The following is a 17,506-nucleotide window of genomic DNA, read 5'->3' as shown; positions in this document are numbered from 1 at the left end:
TTTAGATTTGTATGGTAAAATGAGCAATATAATGTAGATTTTACACCAAACATTTTTTAATTCATTCTTTTGATTAAAAAGAAATTAGTGTGGTTTACAAGTGATTTAAAAGTGTATATCATCATCAAACATACTGTATTATAGTACTGACATCAATATGACATACTGGTCTGTTTCTGTGCAGGGTTATGATGGACGATGTTCAGATAGCCATTGACAACCAATTTACCAGCAATGCTCGCTCTGTACATAGCTATGACAAGTACAATGACCTTGAAATGGTAAGGCTACAATTTGGTTGTAATACATTTTCATGGAAACACTTTTTGAAAAATATTTTATAGCTATTGTCTCCACTTTAGATTTATGCCTGGACTGCAAACATTGCAGCACAGAACCCAGACCTTGTCACCCGCTCACAGATTGGAACCTCCTACGAGGGACGGCCTATTTATTTGCTTAAGGTAACCGTATCCTCAAATGTATCAATATTTAAACTAGAGCTCCTGCCTAGTTGAAAAAATATTTAGCCTTGCAATGTTATACTTTTTTTTCTTTTACTGCTAGTTGTCTGTCTTGCTAACCCAAAAGCTTCTATATTTTCTGAGCAACTGACCTGGACAAGTATTCAGATCAGAAATTCTGAATGTCGTCTGCCAGAGAAAGCCCAGCAACTAGCATTTTTAAAAGGAGATCAGTGATAGCAGCATCCTTTAACCACTTGAGCTGTGGACGATTTTACCCCCTTCATGACAGCACATTTTTTTTATTTAGCACTGCACTATTTTAATTGGCAACACTCATGCAACACTGTACCCAAATGAAATTTAGATAATTTTTTTCACACAAATAGAGCTTTTGTTTGGTGGTATTTGATCACCACTGGGTTTTTTATTCTTTATTATATAAACAAAAAAAGGACCGAAAATTAAAAAAAAACAATAATTTTTACTTTCTGCTCTAAAACATATTCAGTTAAAAAAAAAAGTAATTTCTTCATAAATTTATTCTGCTACATGTCTTTGGTAAACAAAAATAAGTGTATATTGATTGGTTTGTGTGAAAGTTATAACGTCTACAAACTATGGTATATATACTGGATTTTTTTTTTTAACCTGTAATGGCATTGAACAGCAACTTATAGTGGGACTGTAATACCACACAAATAAAATAGTGCAGAGCTAAAAGTAATCATAAGAATAAATGGACTATATGTCAGAAAAATACTGCAAGCATCAATAGAACAAATGGACAATAGTTGAAATAAATTGAAAGAAATGAGCAGTGCACGTGGAAAAAGGATTATGTCCAAACTATGCGACTAAGTGAACATATAATAATTATAATATGAAGAATTATATAAAATCCGTAACGGTGACTAAAAAATTGCTATAATAGTCCCCACAACTTCAGTCGGTGCTTGTGCTTTGTATTTAATAGAAGGAATATGCACTCACCAGATGTGCACTATTAATGTGCATTGTATATTATCCCAGCATCATCAAGGTAGTCATCTGGGCCAATAGGTAGAAAAGGGTCCCTCTTAAAATGGGTAGGGTCCAGGGACTTAGGTGTTGATGTTCCTGGGGTGTCCAGAGTTCCCTTTTAGGGATGGGTGGTTACAGCTCACACAGGGTAAACAGGAGGCTCCCTGTCACGATCCGCCATGATCCGCGGCTCGGCGCAGGCACACTGTGCCCGTTCATGCTAGTGTACGGGCACTAGGTCCTGGCCAGCTGCGGCGGAGCCACGGGTGCGCGCCTGGCACAAATGACAGCGCAGGGCGCGATATTTAAGTCGCCCGGCGCTGACATGAATTGCCGTTTGGTCTCCCTGTGTTCCTGATCCTGTTGACCGTGATTCTTGTTTGTTGCTGACCCGGATTGTTCCTGACTTTGCTGTACTCTCCTGCTCTGACCCCTGTCTTGCCTGACCTCCCTCCTGGATGCCCCCTATTGGACCTGATCTTCTGTTGCTGACCTGGTGTGTAACCCGACCATTCTCTGCCCGCTGCTTTGTACCGCACCACTCCCACGGTTACCGACTCGGCTTGTCTGACCACACTCTTGCTCATCCATCCATCCACCTTGCTCTGGCATTCTGGTGAGTGCGCATTCCTTCTATTAAATACGAAGCACAAGCACTGATTGAAGTTGTGGGGACTATTATAGCAATTTTTTAGTCACCAGTACAGATTTTATATAATTTTTCATATTATAATTATTATATGTTCACTTAGTCGCATAGTTTGGACATATTCATTTTTCCACGTGCACTGCTCATTTCTTTCAATTTATTTCAACTATTGTCCATTTGTTCTGGTTCTATTAAGGATTTTGTTGGTTGCCTTGAGTGTACAGATGCTGACAGGATAGCGCTTGCTTCTTTATTCCTTTTATAATACCACACAAATGTCCAAAGAATAAAACAGCACATGTACTTGTCAGTTAAATGTATGTAGCGCCCTCCTCTAGTTAGACTGTTAGGCTAAATTTAATTTTTAGCTTCACTGCAGTCAGTGGAGCAGCAATCTATTATTTTTGCCTGGTGAGGGATTTCTAAGCTTGGTGATTGATTTCTCTTGCCAGTATCTGGTAAAAAGCATTCAGATGATAGAGCAAGAGGGTAAACCCTCCAGTTATGAATATTTATCATGCTTGACCCAGTGTCTGGAAGGAGGCATCCAGAAGGTGGATGGGGAGATGATAAATGTTTGGAAGGATTTTCCAGAGTATTCTTTCCTCTCCATGAAGGGTTTCCAGTTCTGATGCCCCTAGGAGATAGCTAATGAGATGGAAATTGCAGTCTGGGTCTCAGCAGGAGGCGGACTGAGAGTATGGGGTAGATTTCTAAAGGATTATACTTGCTGGAGGGCAGTGTCCTGAAGTCCTGGTCTGGAGAAGGGTGTTTTATCTCCCTCATTAAGGATCTACCTGTGAATGCTGGGTGGCAGACAGCTTCTGGGACATTGTGAGTAAAGACCTTGTTGTAGAGTCTTGTATGTGCAAGTGCTAAAAGGGAACTAAGTGCCAGAGGTTGCTATATGGACTGGGACTACTCTTATAGAGCCCTAGATATACTGGCCATCCCCTGTTGCTTCCAGGAAAGGGCTGCTTAGAGAAGATTAGCTTTTCTCCTGTTATTGCTATTATCGTTTTGGAGTATCCTGTGATCCTAAACCCCTCTCCTGTTCAATTTATTCAGCAATAAATTCTAAGACATCCTCTAGACTGAGTCTGAATTGTTAGTATGGAACTGTGCTTGTGACTGGCAGCCTCTATACTATTGTGGGAGACCTGGGTATATTCTCAGCACTCCCTCTGGGTGTAAGCACTACATGTAAAAACATCACTTATTATATTGCAATTATGTATGCATGCATTTATTTTTAAGGTTGGAAAAGCTGGTGCCAGTAAAAATGCCATCTTCATGGATTGTGGATTCCATGCCAGAGAATGGATCACGCCTGCATTCTGTCAGTGGTTTGTAAAGGAGGTTAGCTCTTTTTATATATTTCTTTAAATTAGCATTTGAAATATTCAAACATATACTCAAAACTGAAAGTACTGCTCATCCTCACCCCCCTAACCATCCCCCCCTACCCGGCCACTTATAAATTTGAAGGTGTTTGTTTTTTTTTTCCTGGAATCGGGTAACTTTTTTTGACAGGTACTCGCTCCAACTTCCTTAGGTGGACATCATCTTGGGCTGCACCCCCTTCCCCTGCCCACATCCTCTTGGGATAACCCATCCCAAAAGGCTGCAGGACCGGTCTTTCTGCACCACGTGATCTTGCATATGCAAAGTGGGGACCTGGCTGTGACTCAACAGGAAGTCTCAGCCATCTCCCAAATCCAAGATGGCAGCATAAGGTCTCCACAGCCTTAAGCAGTATCAGCTCTTGGAAAGACCATGCTGCACTCTATGGGCCGGTAAGTAACTGTTTTTTAAAAGTCAGCAGCTACAGTATTTGTAGCTGCTGACTTTCATTGTCTTAACCAGGGAGAAGTTCCTCTTTAATTTCTAAATGCAAATTGCTAACTTGTGGATTCAGGAGTGCAATGTATCCCTCGTATAATTCATGTTTCAGTTATCTAAGAATGCATAAATATTACACAAATCTAGGTATGTTTCTAACTTGGTATGTCTTTTTTTGTGAATAAAAGGCTGTTAATTCTTATGGCTCTGATCCACAATTTACCAACCTTCTTAACAATCTGGATTTCTATGTTCTTCCTGTCCTAAATGTTGATGGCTATGCATACTCCTGGACAAATGTAAGTTGAAATTTGTGTTTATTGTTAAAAAAAATTACATATATGCATAATTCATAATGACTAAACACTGTTGTATTTGGTACAGGACCGTATGTGGAGAAAAACACGCTCCCTCAACAATAACACACCCTGCCTTGGAACTGATCCAAACAGAAATTTTGCTGCAGCATGGGGCAGTAAGTTTCTTAGCGACTATCTATTTTGTCTCAACAATGCTGACAGACTGTTAACAAATCACCATCTTTATTAATCACACAAACTTCCTATTCCAGCTCCTCCTGCTATCTCTTAAAGTTCTTCAAGCAGAAAAGCTTTAACATTTTCTTAAAATGGGGATACACAGAACTTTATAAATACACATCATTCACTCCCTCCCCTGTTACAGTTCAAAACATGATAACATTATAAAGTACACAGTCAGTCAAGTACCTAGGTATAGTTTTGGTGTGTTCTGAGAGAGGGAGTTGTTGTCTGGGCTTCCAGATATTGGTGGCTGTGTGGTAGGGCTAAATGCATCATCCCAGGTAAGCCAATTAGGAGTAGTGTCCTGCCCGATCGAAGGATCTTGAACACGTACTAACATCTCACATGCCAATTGGGCGTGGGTTTATTAAGGATTAGATTGACTGGGGTTAAACTTTGACTTGGTTGGTCTTATCCTTATCCTGGCCAGGAATGAGAATAGTTGCCTTGGTGGTTTTTTTTGTATCATTTTATGTTTTTGATTCAACCTGACACCTCTCCACTCTGGCTCACAGGTTTAGAGATAGATTATGACCTATCATCAGTTTTGCAGGTGATTCCCTAGTGGCGCTGTGAAGAGTTGACCTGTAATGTGTTTAGAATAACAGTTATAGCTTTGCCAAAGAAGAATCCCTAACACAGATGTGTCTTTGGGACATTTTTAAATGTTTGATTATATGTCTCACCACCTCCATTGGCCTGTGGATGGTATTGTGGTGTTAAGATGTGCTTTATTCATGTGATTGCTCAGTTCTCAGTCTTAGAGCTAGAATTGGACAGCTGCATCCTGCAGCATGGAGGTTTGTTTTTTAACTTACACCATACCCGATCCTTTTAAGGAAAGTCTCAGACTCTCTTTAACCTTCCTAGCGGTATGATTATGTCAGTATTACTGTGCTCAAAGTGGTACATTTTTTTGCATGGAAATATGTCGTTTTTTTATTGTAGGCCTGTAATTTTTACGAATAACTCACTGAAATCTGGCCGAACAAGAGTCTAGTAAACATCCCGGGTATGATAAAATTTGAAACACGAAATCATAAATTATAATTTAATAAATAATCATAAAAAATAATAATATAATAATAATAATAATACATTTAATTCAATAATATAATCAAACCAAAAACACTGAAATTTTAAATATAGCGCCAAGTTTGCACATCACTGAGCAAAGTCGCAAAATCATTTTCAGTGTCTGATGATGAATTTCCCCACAAATCGTTATCACTCAATTCTGCAAGTGGTTCTAATTTACTATCGCTGTTCTCTAGCTGATCTAAAACCGCTTTTGACCTAAAGGGACGCTTTTTGGACGCCATGGACTTTTCTCAGTTTCCAGGCAGAAAGCACAGTAAAAATGCAGGCAGGGCACAGGACAAAGCACTAGGGACAAAATGTATGTTGATGCTTTGATGCAGTAATGTTTTACTATGTAATTTTAGTGTATTTAGTGAATGTCACTTTTTGACATTCTCAAATTGCCCGCCATACGTCCCGACATCGCAGGGAACGGAACCCGGAAGACAGAAGCCGGCATCGGCCGGAGGAGATGGCAGGAGATGCTGCAGGGGGGACATCGCGGGAGTGAAGGACAAGGTAAGTGCAGAAGAGATCCTGGAGCAACGCTGCAAGGTATTCCCGAGTGTAGCTCGGGGTTACCGCTTGTGGTGCTGAAACTTTACCATGAGCTACACTCGGGAATACCTCCAGGGAGGTTAAATAAATTTTGGACCATTGTTGGTAATGATTTCCACTGGTAGTCTTCACCTTGAGAATCATCCTTCCAAGGTGGTGATAATGACTTTAGTGGTCATGATTTCTGTTGTAGCCACCTCTGGCCATTTTGAGCAGAAATCATAAGCTACCAAACCGTATCCACAGAAAAGGTAAAAACAGTAGGTGGACGCACATCAAAAACCACCTCTTATTGTAGGTGTTTGAATAAAACAGCTAACATGTTTCATGCTCAGTCAGCTATGATTAAGTGCTGAGTAAGCACAAAACATATTAGCTGTTTTCTGTCTCCTTTGTTGTAGCTTGTGCTTGTGCATTTTATTCAAGCATCTACTATAAAAGTGGTTTTAGATGTGTGGCCGATTTTTACCATTTTTACCTTTCCTGTGAAGACAGTTATGAGTTGGGAAAGCACTTAGTAGTGTGTTAGCAAGAGTAGATCAGTGGAGTAGCCTGGAGTGGTGCATACTTTTTCTACCAAACAGTAGCTTTGATGTTATGGTGGGCCTTTTGGGAAACGTCTGATTTGTAATGGAGCAGCTGTTTTATTTTGATTTTTGCCACTAAGCAAGCTATGTATACAAAGATGATGGTGGCCAGACCCTGACAACAACAGCAAGGAGATTGGTTCGCAGGGTAAACTTTCTAACATAGAGAAAGTGATGTAACCATTCACATGCCCATATACAGGTCAATGCCTCACGTTCTCATACAGAATACTTTTGCTCAGCTGCAAAAAGAGCTTGAGATGCAAGAGCAATAGGATGTTCCTCTCCCTAGTGAACTTGTGATAAAATTGCACCTAAAACAACAGTGGAAGCATCACAAGAGACAAACGTTGGTGAATTTGGTGAAAATTTGGTGAAAAAAGTGTTGGTGTAGATATTCAAAACACGTACAGCCTCAGAGCAGTCCACTGCGATTCTGCATGCTGTTGAAGTAAGGCACCAAAAGGTATTGTGATTTTAGCATAGTCAGCTACAAACCTTAAATAATAGCTTGTGAATCTTAAAAGCTCTGCTTTATCTTTTGGAATGGGTAACTTGAGTATAGCATCTTTGTTGGATTGTAAGGGTTGTATACCCAGTGATGAGAGTCTATGGCCTAAAAGTCAACCTCAGTTGTGCATAAACACATTTTTTCTTTGCTTAAAGTGAGGTTGGATTCCATCCTTTTGTAAAAAACTTGAGTAAAGAACAGGGGTGGACTGACCATTTGGAAACCCAAGCACTGCCTGAGGGCCCGAGGTCAGTAGGGGGCCCCATGAGATGCCCCTGGTACCTTTTTCATAGATGCCCCATAGATGCCCCATGAGATGCCCCATGATCCCCTATTGCCCCGGGGGCCCCATGAGTTGTCAGTCCGCCCCTGGTAAAAAATGAACTGTGGTCCTCCTGAGAGGATGCATGGATAAGGATATCATTCAAGTAAATTGTTACACCAGGTAGTTCTTTAAAAACAATGAGCATTAATTTTTCAAAATAGCTCAGAGCTGAGCACAGTCCAAAAAGGGTGCATTTAAAGCCGAAATGTCCCAGATGCGCAATGAAAGCTGTTAGGTTCCTGGCCTGCAATGCAAGTGGGATTTATAAATATCCTTTTTACAGAGGTCTAGTTTAGTGAATATTTTTGGCATTGGAAAATGAAATCCTCTGTAGTAAACAGTGGGTAAAAGTCTGGTATTATAATTTTGTTTGCCAGGAAAATGTCACCAAAATGTCCTCCATTCCTTTGGCTCTCACTATGTTAAAAACCCATGGGGAAAAGTCAGTAGGTTCTGCAATATCTTCTTGCAGGAGTTTTTGCAGCTCCAACTTTACCACGGCCCAAACTTCCGTTCCTCCTTCTCCTCTGTGATGAATTAAGCATGATGTAACGAGGATTTTGTCACTTCCGGTTTTGGTACTGTATTGATCTCTGTTTGATTGGCTGTTTGAGTGGCTGTCTTGGAAAGCAGAGGAGGGATTGGGGGTCTGATAGACCCATGATCTCTCCATAAAGAGTACCTGTCACTGCCTAAGCTATCATAAGGGATGTTGTTCATCCCTTGTGATAGCAATACAGTTTTAAAAAAAATAAAAAGTGTAAAAAAAAATGTAAACAAAATAAATAAAAAATAGAAAAAAAAACAGTGACATGTTCACAGATACCAATGGATACAGAAAATCAATCTAACTCTGTAACTACACCTCTCACCCGTGACTTCCCAGGCTAGATCCCTAGGTACTCTGTGCCGCAGGTACAATTCCAAAATGCAGTGAACCAGCTGCTTGTGAAGGGGAGAAATACAAGACCCCATCACTACCAGAGTAACCATCACCCATTCCTTGGCTATCATATATATACGATTGTCCAAGGTGGGGGCCCAGACCAACAGAGTGACAGCCTACATCTTGGTGGTATTTTCACAGACAGCTCTCTAGGTTACAGAAGAACACCTTTTAAACATTAACCCTAGTCCCCACAAACCATTATCAACTGAAATTAAAGAACAATTTTCACTTTCAATTTTCAAATTTTTTCAAGTCTTCTATCCTCCAGGAGGGCAAAGTACATGTAGTTCATTGTCCACTCTTCATGCCTGCTTTGTAAGCCTATCAATGAGGTGGGACAAGGAGCTTCCCTCCGCTTGTGGCCATCTGACAATGAAGCTAGCAAACAGATGGCTGCCTAATAGCTAGTGCTTGTCTCAGTTCCAAGCACTTGCCTGAGACAAGAGGCAGCAAGTGGAATAAATAAGGAGGAGGACATATCAGGCTCACATCATTCTGTATTATTCTGGCCATCACTTGTCTCAGACAAGCTCACGGACCTGAGACAAGAGCCAGTTATTAAACTACCATCTACTTGTTAACTATATTATTATTATGGATGTGTGGGGAGTTGGGGGGGGTCCTTTCTGACCTTGGATCTAGGCTTATAAATCACAAAGTAACATGGGATTAAGGGCTACATGCGCTTATCCCCTTGGTGACAGAACACTGAAAAAAATTTAAGTGAGAGTTCACTTTAAGGTATATATTGTTCCAGTGGGGTTTACGTTTAGAAAAACTGAACCGAGAATTACAGAATCATAACTGTCCACTTTATAATATGTAAATTGACCCTAGATGATATTATTCTAATAGAATAAACTACAATTGTACCTGTTCTTTTATATTTTAAATAATGAATTCATTGTTAGCTTGTTTACAAAATATTCTCTCTCTCTATCTTATTGATAAGCTTTTCAAAATATATCTTCTTATAGTACTTAATAGTTTTTATAACCTACTGCACAATAACTTCATATTTTGTCAAGTGATTCTTCAAATATTCAAATATTCCACATGCTCTCAAATCCTTCTTATAAGTGATATTCTTTGTGAACAAAGTAAGACTTGTATTTCTATCTACATATTTGTAAACGCTTATAATACATAATAAAATAACTTTAGTCAAACTGATTTCATCATCTCTTCAGCTAACGGAGCAACATCAAGCCCTTGCAGTGAGGTTTATTGTGGTACAACTCCTGAATCAGAGAGTGAAACCAGAGCTCTTGGTGAATTTATCCGTTCTAATCTTTCCTCTATTAAGGCTTACCTGACCATTCACTCCTACTCACAGATGCTTCTCTTTCCTTACTCCTACACACATAAACTAGCAAAGAACTATAATGAACTGGTGAGTATTACATTATTTTCACAAGACTTTATCCTTTTGGTTTGGGGAACATACCTCTACAGATATAAAATATTGTTCTCTTGGAATATGCAAAGTGTAGTAAGTTTAAGGGCTTGTTCAGACCGTGGCACAGAGACATCAGTTTTTCTGCACGTATTATGCAAGGACACAACAAAATCAATTGCTCGCATGAAAACTGATGTCTCTGCAAGTGAAATCTGCACATCAATTTCCATCATTTTTTCTGTACATACCGTGTGAATGAGGCCTAAGGCTTGCATAACAACCAACTGTTTCTGGAGGAAAACTAGGTCTAATAAGTTGTGGAACCAGGGGCGCTGTTTATCTCGCCTATACAAGGTCACTTCATTTCTTTTTACAATCCAAGTTTCACTTAGAAACATGAAGAAGGTAAAATTATGAAATGATTCTAGATGTGTTTCTAACTTAATATGTTTAACTTTTGTGAATAATAGGTTGTTAATGCTCTGACCCAGAATTTCTGGGAGATAGGCACATCATTTGATAAAAGTCTAACACAATTGACTCAACTAGAATATTTAGTCAGTACAAACCAAAGCATGTGTGCTGCAGTCCTGGGGATTTGGTTATATCGACTACATGAAGGACATGCAAAGTGACAAAGAAAGTTAAAGCCCAACCTCAGGAAAAAATGTATTTAAAACCTGCATTATGCATCGGTCTTAATTACAAATACCTCTTCCTGAGCCATACTCAGCCATCCCAGATCAAAGTCCCAGTTTCCTTTATGACCAAAATGAATTTCATGCCCTGGGGACCAAACATTTTCCCCTGCTTGTTATCTTCTTGGACAGTGGTCCTCTCACAACCCCCTTGAGTTCACCTGCCTCTGAAGCCTATGAGAGAGCACCCACGTTGCTGGGAATGTCACCTTCAACAAGAGGAGGAGTAAAAATTAATCAGACAGTTATGTGAACATCCAAAGAAGGATTCAGGAAGTAAACAGAAGAACAGAGAAGATTCATGTGCTCATAGTTTTAGGGCAAGTAAAATGGACATTTGGATAGGTATTTTTTTAAATACCAGCAGTTAGTTAGAGAGAGGTGGCTAGGCGTTGTTGATATCCTGGAGTTGGGCTTTAAAGTTTGTTCATACAAAAGTCTGCGCAACAATAAGGCTGATTAATTGATACATATACTTTATTGGACTTATTTGATAATTCACTGGAAAAGGGCAATAAGTCCGTGCAGTAACACACATCAGTCAGTCCAATTTCAGTTTTACTTTAGATAGCTAAGTGAGTGTCGGAATCAGGTGTTGCTTTGAATTAATGCACTCTGCACATTTCTACTTCTTTTAAGACTTACTTGCACTAAATAAAGCCATACGTGATTCAGTGCATGCTCATATTACCAAAACACTATCTTATCCACACTGGGGTTATTGAAGTGACACCTAAGAGATGTGGTGTAAATAATAACCCAGTTCAGGTGACGTTCAGGCCAGTAGTAAATATGTGCCTGTATTGTAGCATCCATTGCTTATTAAAGTTCCACTGCTGATTTGACCTTCAAGGGAAAAGTAACAAGTTCCTTTGATAGCCTTTTCCCCTTCCACTGCTACATGCTTTCATGCCCACATACTGTAGGGAAGCATGTGACCCTCTTCCTCTTGTGATGCAATAATAGGAGTTAGGAGGTAGGTTACAATCCCTGTGTAAGCTCTGACACAGATTGGCAATGAGCTTATAAACAGGGCTTATAACGTAGGGCTCAGGCAGGCTGACATTAAATATGTAAGTGCAGGGAAGGTAAGTATCAAGAGAGCTTTTCACCCTGCTCTGAATGGGCAAATAGTTAACTTTAAAAAAATATGTGAAAATTAAATAAAGGGTCACAATTCTGTGCAAGTTAAAAGATGAAAGCAAGCACTGTGATTGGTCATTGAGGACACTATTGCTATATTTTCATTGTTCCAAGTTTTTTTACTATTGAGTAAACAGAGCTCATAGTATTTGTGCAACAAAGCCCATTCAGTGACAACATAAAAAGAGAAAAAAAAGAAGTGAAACATTACTATTGGGGTGGCAGCACAACGTAAAGTATATCTATAATTAAAACGTAAAATTCTATATTAATTTGCAAATTTCATTTGAATTACTGCTAGCCTACTTCTATTAATCTGAATGATCTTTTTTCATTTTTTTCAAGAATCCCATACATTTACTTCCTTGAATGCTGTGACACATGTAGCGCTACCCCCGCAGCGGCCACTTGATAATGTTTGTCCCCAGTGGTTGCCCTGACTTTTCAAGCCCCCTGACACCTCTGACACTCTGGGTTCAGATATATTTAAACAGTATAAAATACTAATGAAAGAGACACAATTCTTTAGTAAGACCTCTATATTAGACTTGTTCAAAAGAGTAAGCTACCTAGGTTTAGGATATACAACCGCAGTTAAAAGCAGAACACTGGTAAAATAGGAATAATCAATTAGCAACGTTTAACAGGTTATACAGTTGTGAGTAGTAAGCTTCAACTATTTAGTTGCAAAACCAGCAGCAAGAGGCGGAAGAAAAAGCTTGTTGACTTATCAGCTCCCTCTGTGCCACTGGCACCGCAACAGGGCATGCAGAGAATTATGTAAATATATACTGCAGCATAAATAGATATAAATGTCCTAAATTGAATAACAATAACCTTAGAAGAGAAAAAGTCTCTTTAACTAGAGATTGCAACTTGAGTCATGTGATGTTTAAAGTTACTGATATGGTGGTATCTACTGTCTTCTGCTAGCAATGGTGGGGACCATAAACATTAGTGAATACTGGTAATTCAATGAAGTTAAACAGATAAGCCACGGTACTGCTTGAAGCAACTGTCTCCTGGTAACTGAGGTGTAAATATGCCTGCATGTGGTATCTAAGCTCACTCACCAATCCTATGGATAGCATGGTCTCCTAGGAATGAGAGTTCTTGCCGAGGCTCTTGGTTGTTTGCATTGAAGTGTAGAGTTACCCCCTGATGGCCTGTCAGCACGGTGAGTAGAGAAGTCTATGTGAAGATCAGACAGTAACAGTCCTGATGCAGAGAAGCTGATGTGATCTTGGTCACCATTGTGCTGAACTGATGTGCAGAGTCCTGCTTCAGTAGGCCAGCAATCTGTCTTGGGAGGAGAATGTCAGTCCTCCTGTATTCAGCTCTGAATCCCATGCCAAGAGAGAGAGCCAGTCCCATGCTGTAGAATATATCTGTTTCCCAGCAACCTTCTCCTTCCCCAGCTCTCTAGTTGGAGTACAGGATGTATTGGCTATAGGACTACAGGTCCCAAGATCCTTTGCTGTCAGAAAAATTGGATACACTTTGGATACAATCTCAGTACTAGGCACTGGGGGAAAAAGGATTAACCATAGTCTCATCTGTAAATGTCCCTGAATGGCATAATGATATAGCCAGCACCTGGCTATAAACATATTCCCCTGTAAATTTGCCCTGCTGTGGCACGTATTTCATGGAACCTGCCTTCTGAATTGCAGGGGTCACAGTCACTACACGAAACACTCCACATCATTTCTGTATAGTATCATGAAATATATAATCCTTAGAAATTAACAGTAAAGCAAACATATTATTATTAGGAGAAGCTGCAAAGCATGCAGGGAATCCAAGAAGTGGCCAAGAGATGGCCAGCAAACAGGCAGCACACAAAACAAAATAAGATTTTTCAAGTAACTATCATTTGTATTACTATTACAATGCTGATGTTATAAAATGAAATTATACTGTATGCTGTAACTATAGAATGCCTTTAAAATAAATAACACTATTTTAACAATGTGTTTTGTTTATTTTAGTTTGCTCTTGCAGAAGGCGCAGTTAATGCACTATCATCCTTGTATGGAACCACCTATACCTATGGACCAGGAGGAAAAACCATCTGTAAGTTGAATCTCACTTGCATTTATATTGCTACTACATACAGTACATAAGATATAATTCTAATATCCCATAATTCATAAACCAAATATGTCTGTAACTGTAATGTAGTAAGCCCTGTACAGTGAGGCTGATTTACCAAAGGATTTGAGAATAATTCTCAAATATTCACATAATAAATTGCGTGAATATTCCCTTCAATTACCCAGTTAAGTGCAGATGAAATAAGGAAATGGGAATTCTTTGACTAGTTCACCTGTGGTAGACAGGGTTTCAACCTATCAGCATAGCAGATGAAGGGTACATTATTATTACTATTATTATACAGTATTTATATATAACAGTTTGCTCAGTGCTGTACATTATAATGGGAGACAGTACTCGAGACAGTACAGTAACAAAACAGTACAATACACGATGGGTTTGAGGGCCCTGCTCCTTGGAGCATAAAATCTAGGAGGGAGGGGATAGTGGTACAGGAGGAAATAGCTGTGGGGGATGGAGTGGTAGGAAGAGTGGAGGAGATCGGCAATTAGGTGAGGGCGGGGTAGGCTTCCCTGAAGAGATGGGTTTTCAGGGTAGCCTAAAGGTGAGGAGAGTAAGTGATAGTCTGATGGATTGGGGTAGTGAGTTCCAGAGGATGGGGGAAGCCCTGGAGAAGTCCTGGAGACAGGCATGGGAGGAGGAGACCAGGGAACTAGAGAGTAGGAGGTCTTGTGAGGAGCGGAGAGTAAGTTTTTGGTGGTATATGGATATCAGGTCGGTGATGTCGTTTGGGGCAGTGTTATGGACAGCTTTGTACGTCAATGTTAGTAATTTGAATTTTATGAGTTGGGCAATCGGAAGCCAGTGGAGGGATTGGCAGAGGGGGGTGGCGGATACGGAGCGGTTAGTAAGGTGGATGAGTCTGGACGCAAAATTCAGGATAGACTGAAGCGGTGATAGCCAGTGATGAGGTAAACCAGTGAGGAGGGTGTTACAGTAGTCAAGTCGTGAAATAATAAGGGAGTGAATGAGTTAGTTAGTAGTTCCTGGGGTTAGGAACGGACGTATTTTAGAGATGTTGCAGAGGTGGAGTCTACATGAATTTGTCAGCGATTGGACCTGGGGCTGGAAGGACAGATTGGAGTCTAGAATGACACCTAGTACTCTGGCTTGCGGGGTGGGACTGATGGAGGCGTTGTTGGTCGTGATGGAGAAGTCGGGGGGGGGGGGCTGGGGGGAAAACTAGGAGCTCGGTTTTGGACAGGTTTAATTTGAGGATGTGGAGTGACATCCAATCTGATATATTGTTCAGTAGGCTAGTGATTCGGGTGGAGACTGAAGGGGTGAGGCGAAAGGTAGAGAGATAGATTTGCGTGTCATCGGCATAGAGATGGTAGTTGAAGCCGTGGGAGTGTATCAGTTAGCCAAGGGAGGAGGTGTAGATGGAGAAGAGAAGGGGCCCGAGGATGGAACCTTGAGGGACCCCAACAGAGAGGGGGAGTGAGGGGGAAGTGGCAGCATTATAGGTAACACTGAAGGAGCGCTGTGATAGATAGGAAGAGAGCCAGGAGAGAGCGGAGTCTCTGAGGCCAAGAGAGTATAGTTTTTTGAGGAGGAGGGGGTGGTTGACCGTGTCGAAAGCCGCGGAAAGGTCGAGGAGTAGGAGCACTGAGTAGTGGCCATTAGCTTTGGTGGTTAGCAGGTCGTTTGTGAGTTTGAGTAGGGTGGTTTCGGTGGAGTGTAGGGGACGGAAGCCAGACTGTAGGGGATCAAGGAGGTTGTTGTTGGTGAGGTGGGAACTCAGGCGATTATAGACTAAGTGCTCAAGGAGTTTGGATGTAAATGGCAGCAGGGAGATGGGTCTAAGGTTGTTTAGGTCGGTGGGATCCAGGGAGGCTTTTTTAAGTATGGGAGTGATGTGCGCGTGCTTCAGAGGGGAGGGGAATGTGCCAGTGGAGAGGAAGAGATTAAAGATGTGGGTGAGGGAGCGTAGGATGGAGAAGGAGGGTGATCGTAGGAGTTGTGGGGGGACAGGGTCAAGGGGGCAGGTGGTAAGGCGAGCTTCAGAGAAGACCTTAGTGACCTCTTCAGTGGTAGCAAGGTCGAAAGAGTGGAGTGTTGAGGGGGTTTTAGTGTGAGGAATGTTAGGTGGGGTGGAGGTCTGGACAGGTCAAAGGAGAGGAGTGTTGAGGGGGTTTTTGTGTGAGGGATGCTAGGTGGGGTGGAAGTCTGAGCAGTGGCGATGTCCCTTTTGGCTTAGAGGGGGTAAGGAAGTTGTACATGTACCCAGGCCAACTACTGCATTACCTGAAGGCCATCAGTAATAGGAGCCCAGTGCCCTTCACTTGACGTATTCAGGGGCACAGAGAAAGATAGAAAGGGAGATGCAATAGTATGGGGATTTCCTGTGCAAGGTCATCAGCAAGTGAAAACTCCACAATTTCACTTTACATTAATCACTGCCAGATTTCAAAACTACATCAGGTGAGTTAATGCAATCTGACTTGAATTCTTGGAAGCAGGCTGTTTTTTTCAGCGGGAACATGGGGGAATGCAGCTTCGGTACCTCTGGCACTGAATGTGTGTAAAGGCAGGGGGGGGAGCTGGGGTGTGCAGGAGGGTCTATTGTTGCTGCCTGCTGGGGGCTATATTGTCACTAGGAGGGATTTATTGCTGCAGGGAGGTCTAATGTTGCTGGTGGGTGATCTATTATTTCTGAGGGGTTATTTGTTGTTTGGATGGATCTATTGTTGATGGGTGCTGTATGGTCTATTGTTGTTGTGGGGGTTATATTGGTGATAGGGGAATCTATTGTTGGTGGGGGGTCTATGATTGCTGGTTGCAAGGGATCTATTTTACTGCTCTTCTTGTTATCATTAACACATTCCATATGATACTTAGTACTGTATTCTCTAAAAGGGGCAGTAATGGGAGGTGGTTAGGGGGTGGAACTAAGGGACAGTGTTCAGGGTTGGGTAGGGGTTGGAAACAAGGGGTGACTTGGAAAGGGGAGTACCTGCACCGATTCTCTGAGAAAAAAAGCCCTGCTCAGAAGTATGAATGAATGCACACATCTCTAGTTGCATATCTGTATGCTTTGCAGGTTGTGCAGTCTTGTACATAATAGTCATTGTATTATTAGAGTTAATATGCTGCAGTAACTGTTCAATATTTTTCTTTATTTAATTTTTCTTTTAGATCTTTCCTCTGGAGGATCAGATGACTGGGCCTATGATACCGGTATTAAATATTCCTTCACATTTGAGCTGCGTGACACTGGAAAATATGGCTTCATACTGCCTGAATCTGAGATTGTCGAAACCTGTGAAGAAACAATGCTAGCTGTCAAATACATTGCTGATCATGTCCTGAATAACGCTTAAATAAAAATAAGTATTGATTACTGTCACCTTTTATTACTTTGTTTTATTATTTTGAGTCTTTTTTAAAATCTCATTATCTATGGAGGTAAGGACTAGGGATGAGCATAAGGTTCAGTCTGAACTCAAGGTTTAAACTTTGGCTGTTTGAGCATTCAGATGAACTGAACATTTACTTGTTTGCCTGAAAAGTTTGCTATGAAGTTTAAGGGGGTTCGCCTATTTTTTCATACCAGACCCTTTGAGTCTGATATGAATTTAAAAGGGTTACCTCACAAAAAAAAAAAAAATGGGCGAG

The 17,506-nt window shown here is 40.9% G+C and overlaps 1 protein-coding gene across 1 annotated transcript in view; it reads left to right on the top strand.

Moving 5' to 3' along the window:
* LOC149469252 (carboxypeptidase B-like) overlaps positions 1-17,237 on the top strand; it is a 31,562-nt gene extending 14,325 nt beyond the window's left edge. Inside the window, exons 4-11 of the mRNA XM_089669549.1 lie at positions 185-281; positions 363-464; positions 3,394-3,495; positions 4,167-4,277; positions 4,363-4,453; positions 9,721-9,923; positions 13,762-13,846; positions 17,027-17,237. Coding sequence (XP_089525675.1) covers positions 185-281; positions 363-464; positions 3,394-3,495; positions 4,167-4,277; positions 4,363-4,453; positions 9,721-9,923; positions 13,762-13,846; positions 17,027-17,211 — 976 coding nt within the window. The 3' untranslated portion in view covers positions 17,212-17,237. The remainder of the gene's footprint in view (positions 1-184; positions 282-362; positions 465-3,393; positions 3,496-4,166; positions 4,278-4,362; positions 4,454-9,720; positions 9,924-13,761; positions 13,847-17,026) is intronic.
* The last annotated feature ends 269 nt before the right edge of the window (positions 17,238-17,506 follow it).

The sequence above is a fragment of the Staurois parvus genome, unplaced genomic scaffold (genome assembly GCF_062004578.1).
Source record: "Staurois parvus isolate SC_StPar_1 unplaced genomic scaffold, SC_StPar_1.0 ptg000078l, whole genome shotgun sequence".
Taxonomy (NCBI): Eukaryota; Metazoa; Chordata; class Amphibia; order Anura; family Ranidae; genus Staurois; species Staurois parvus.
The sequence above is the reverse complement of the archived record's forward strand: the minus strand, read 5'-3'. Positions and strand labels throughout refer to the sequence as shown.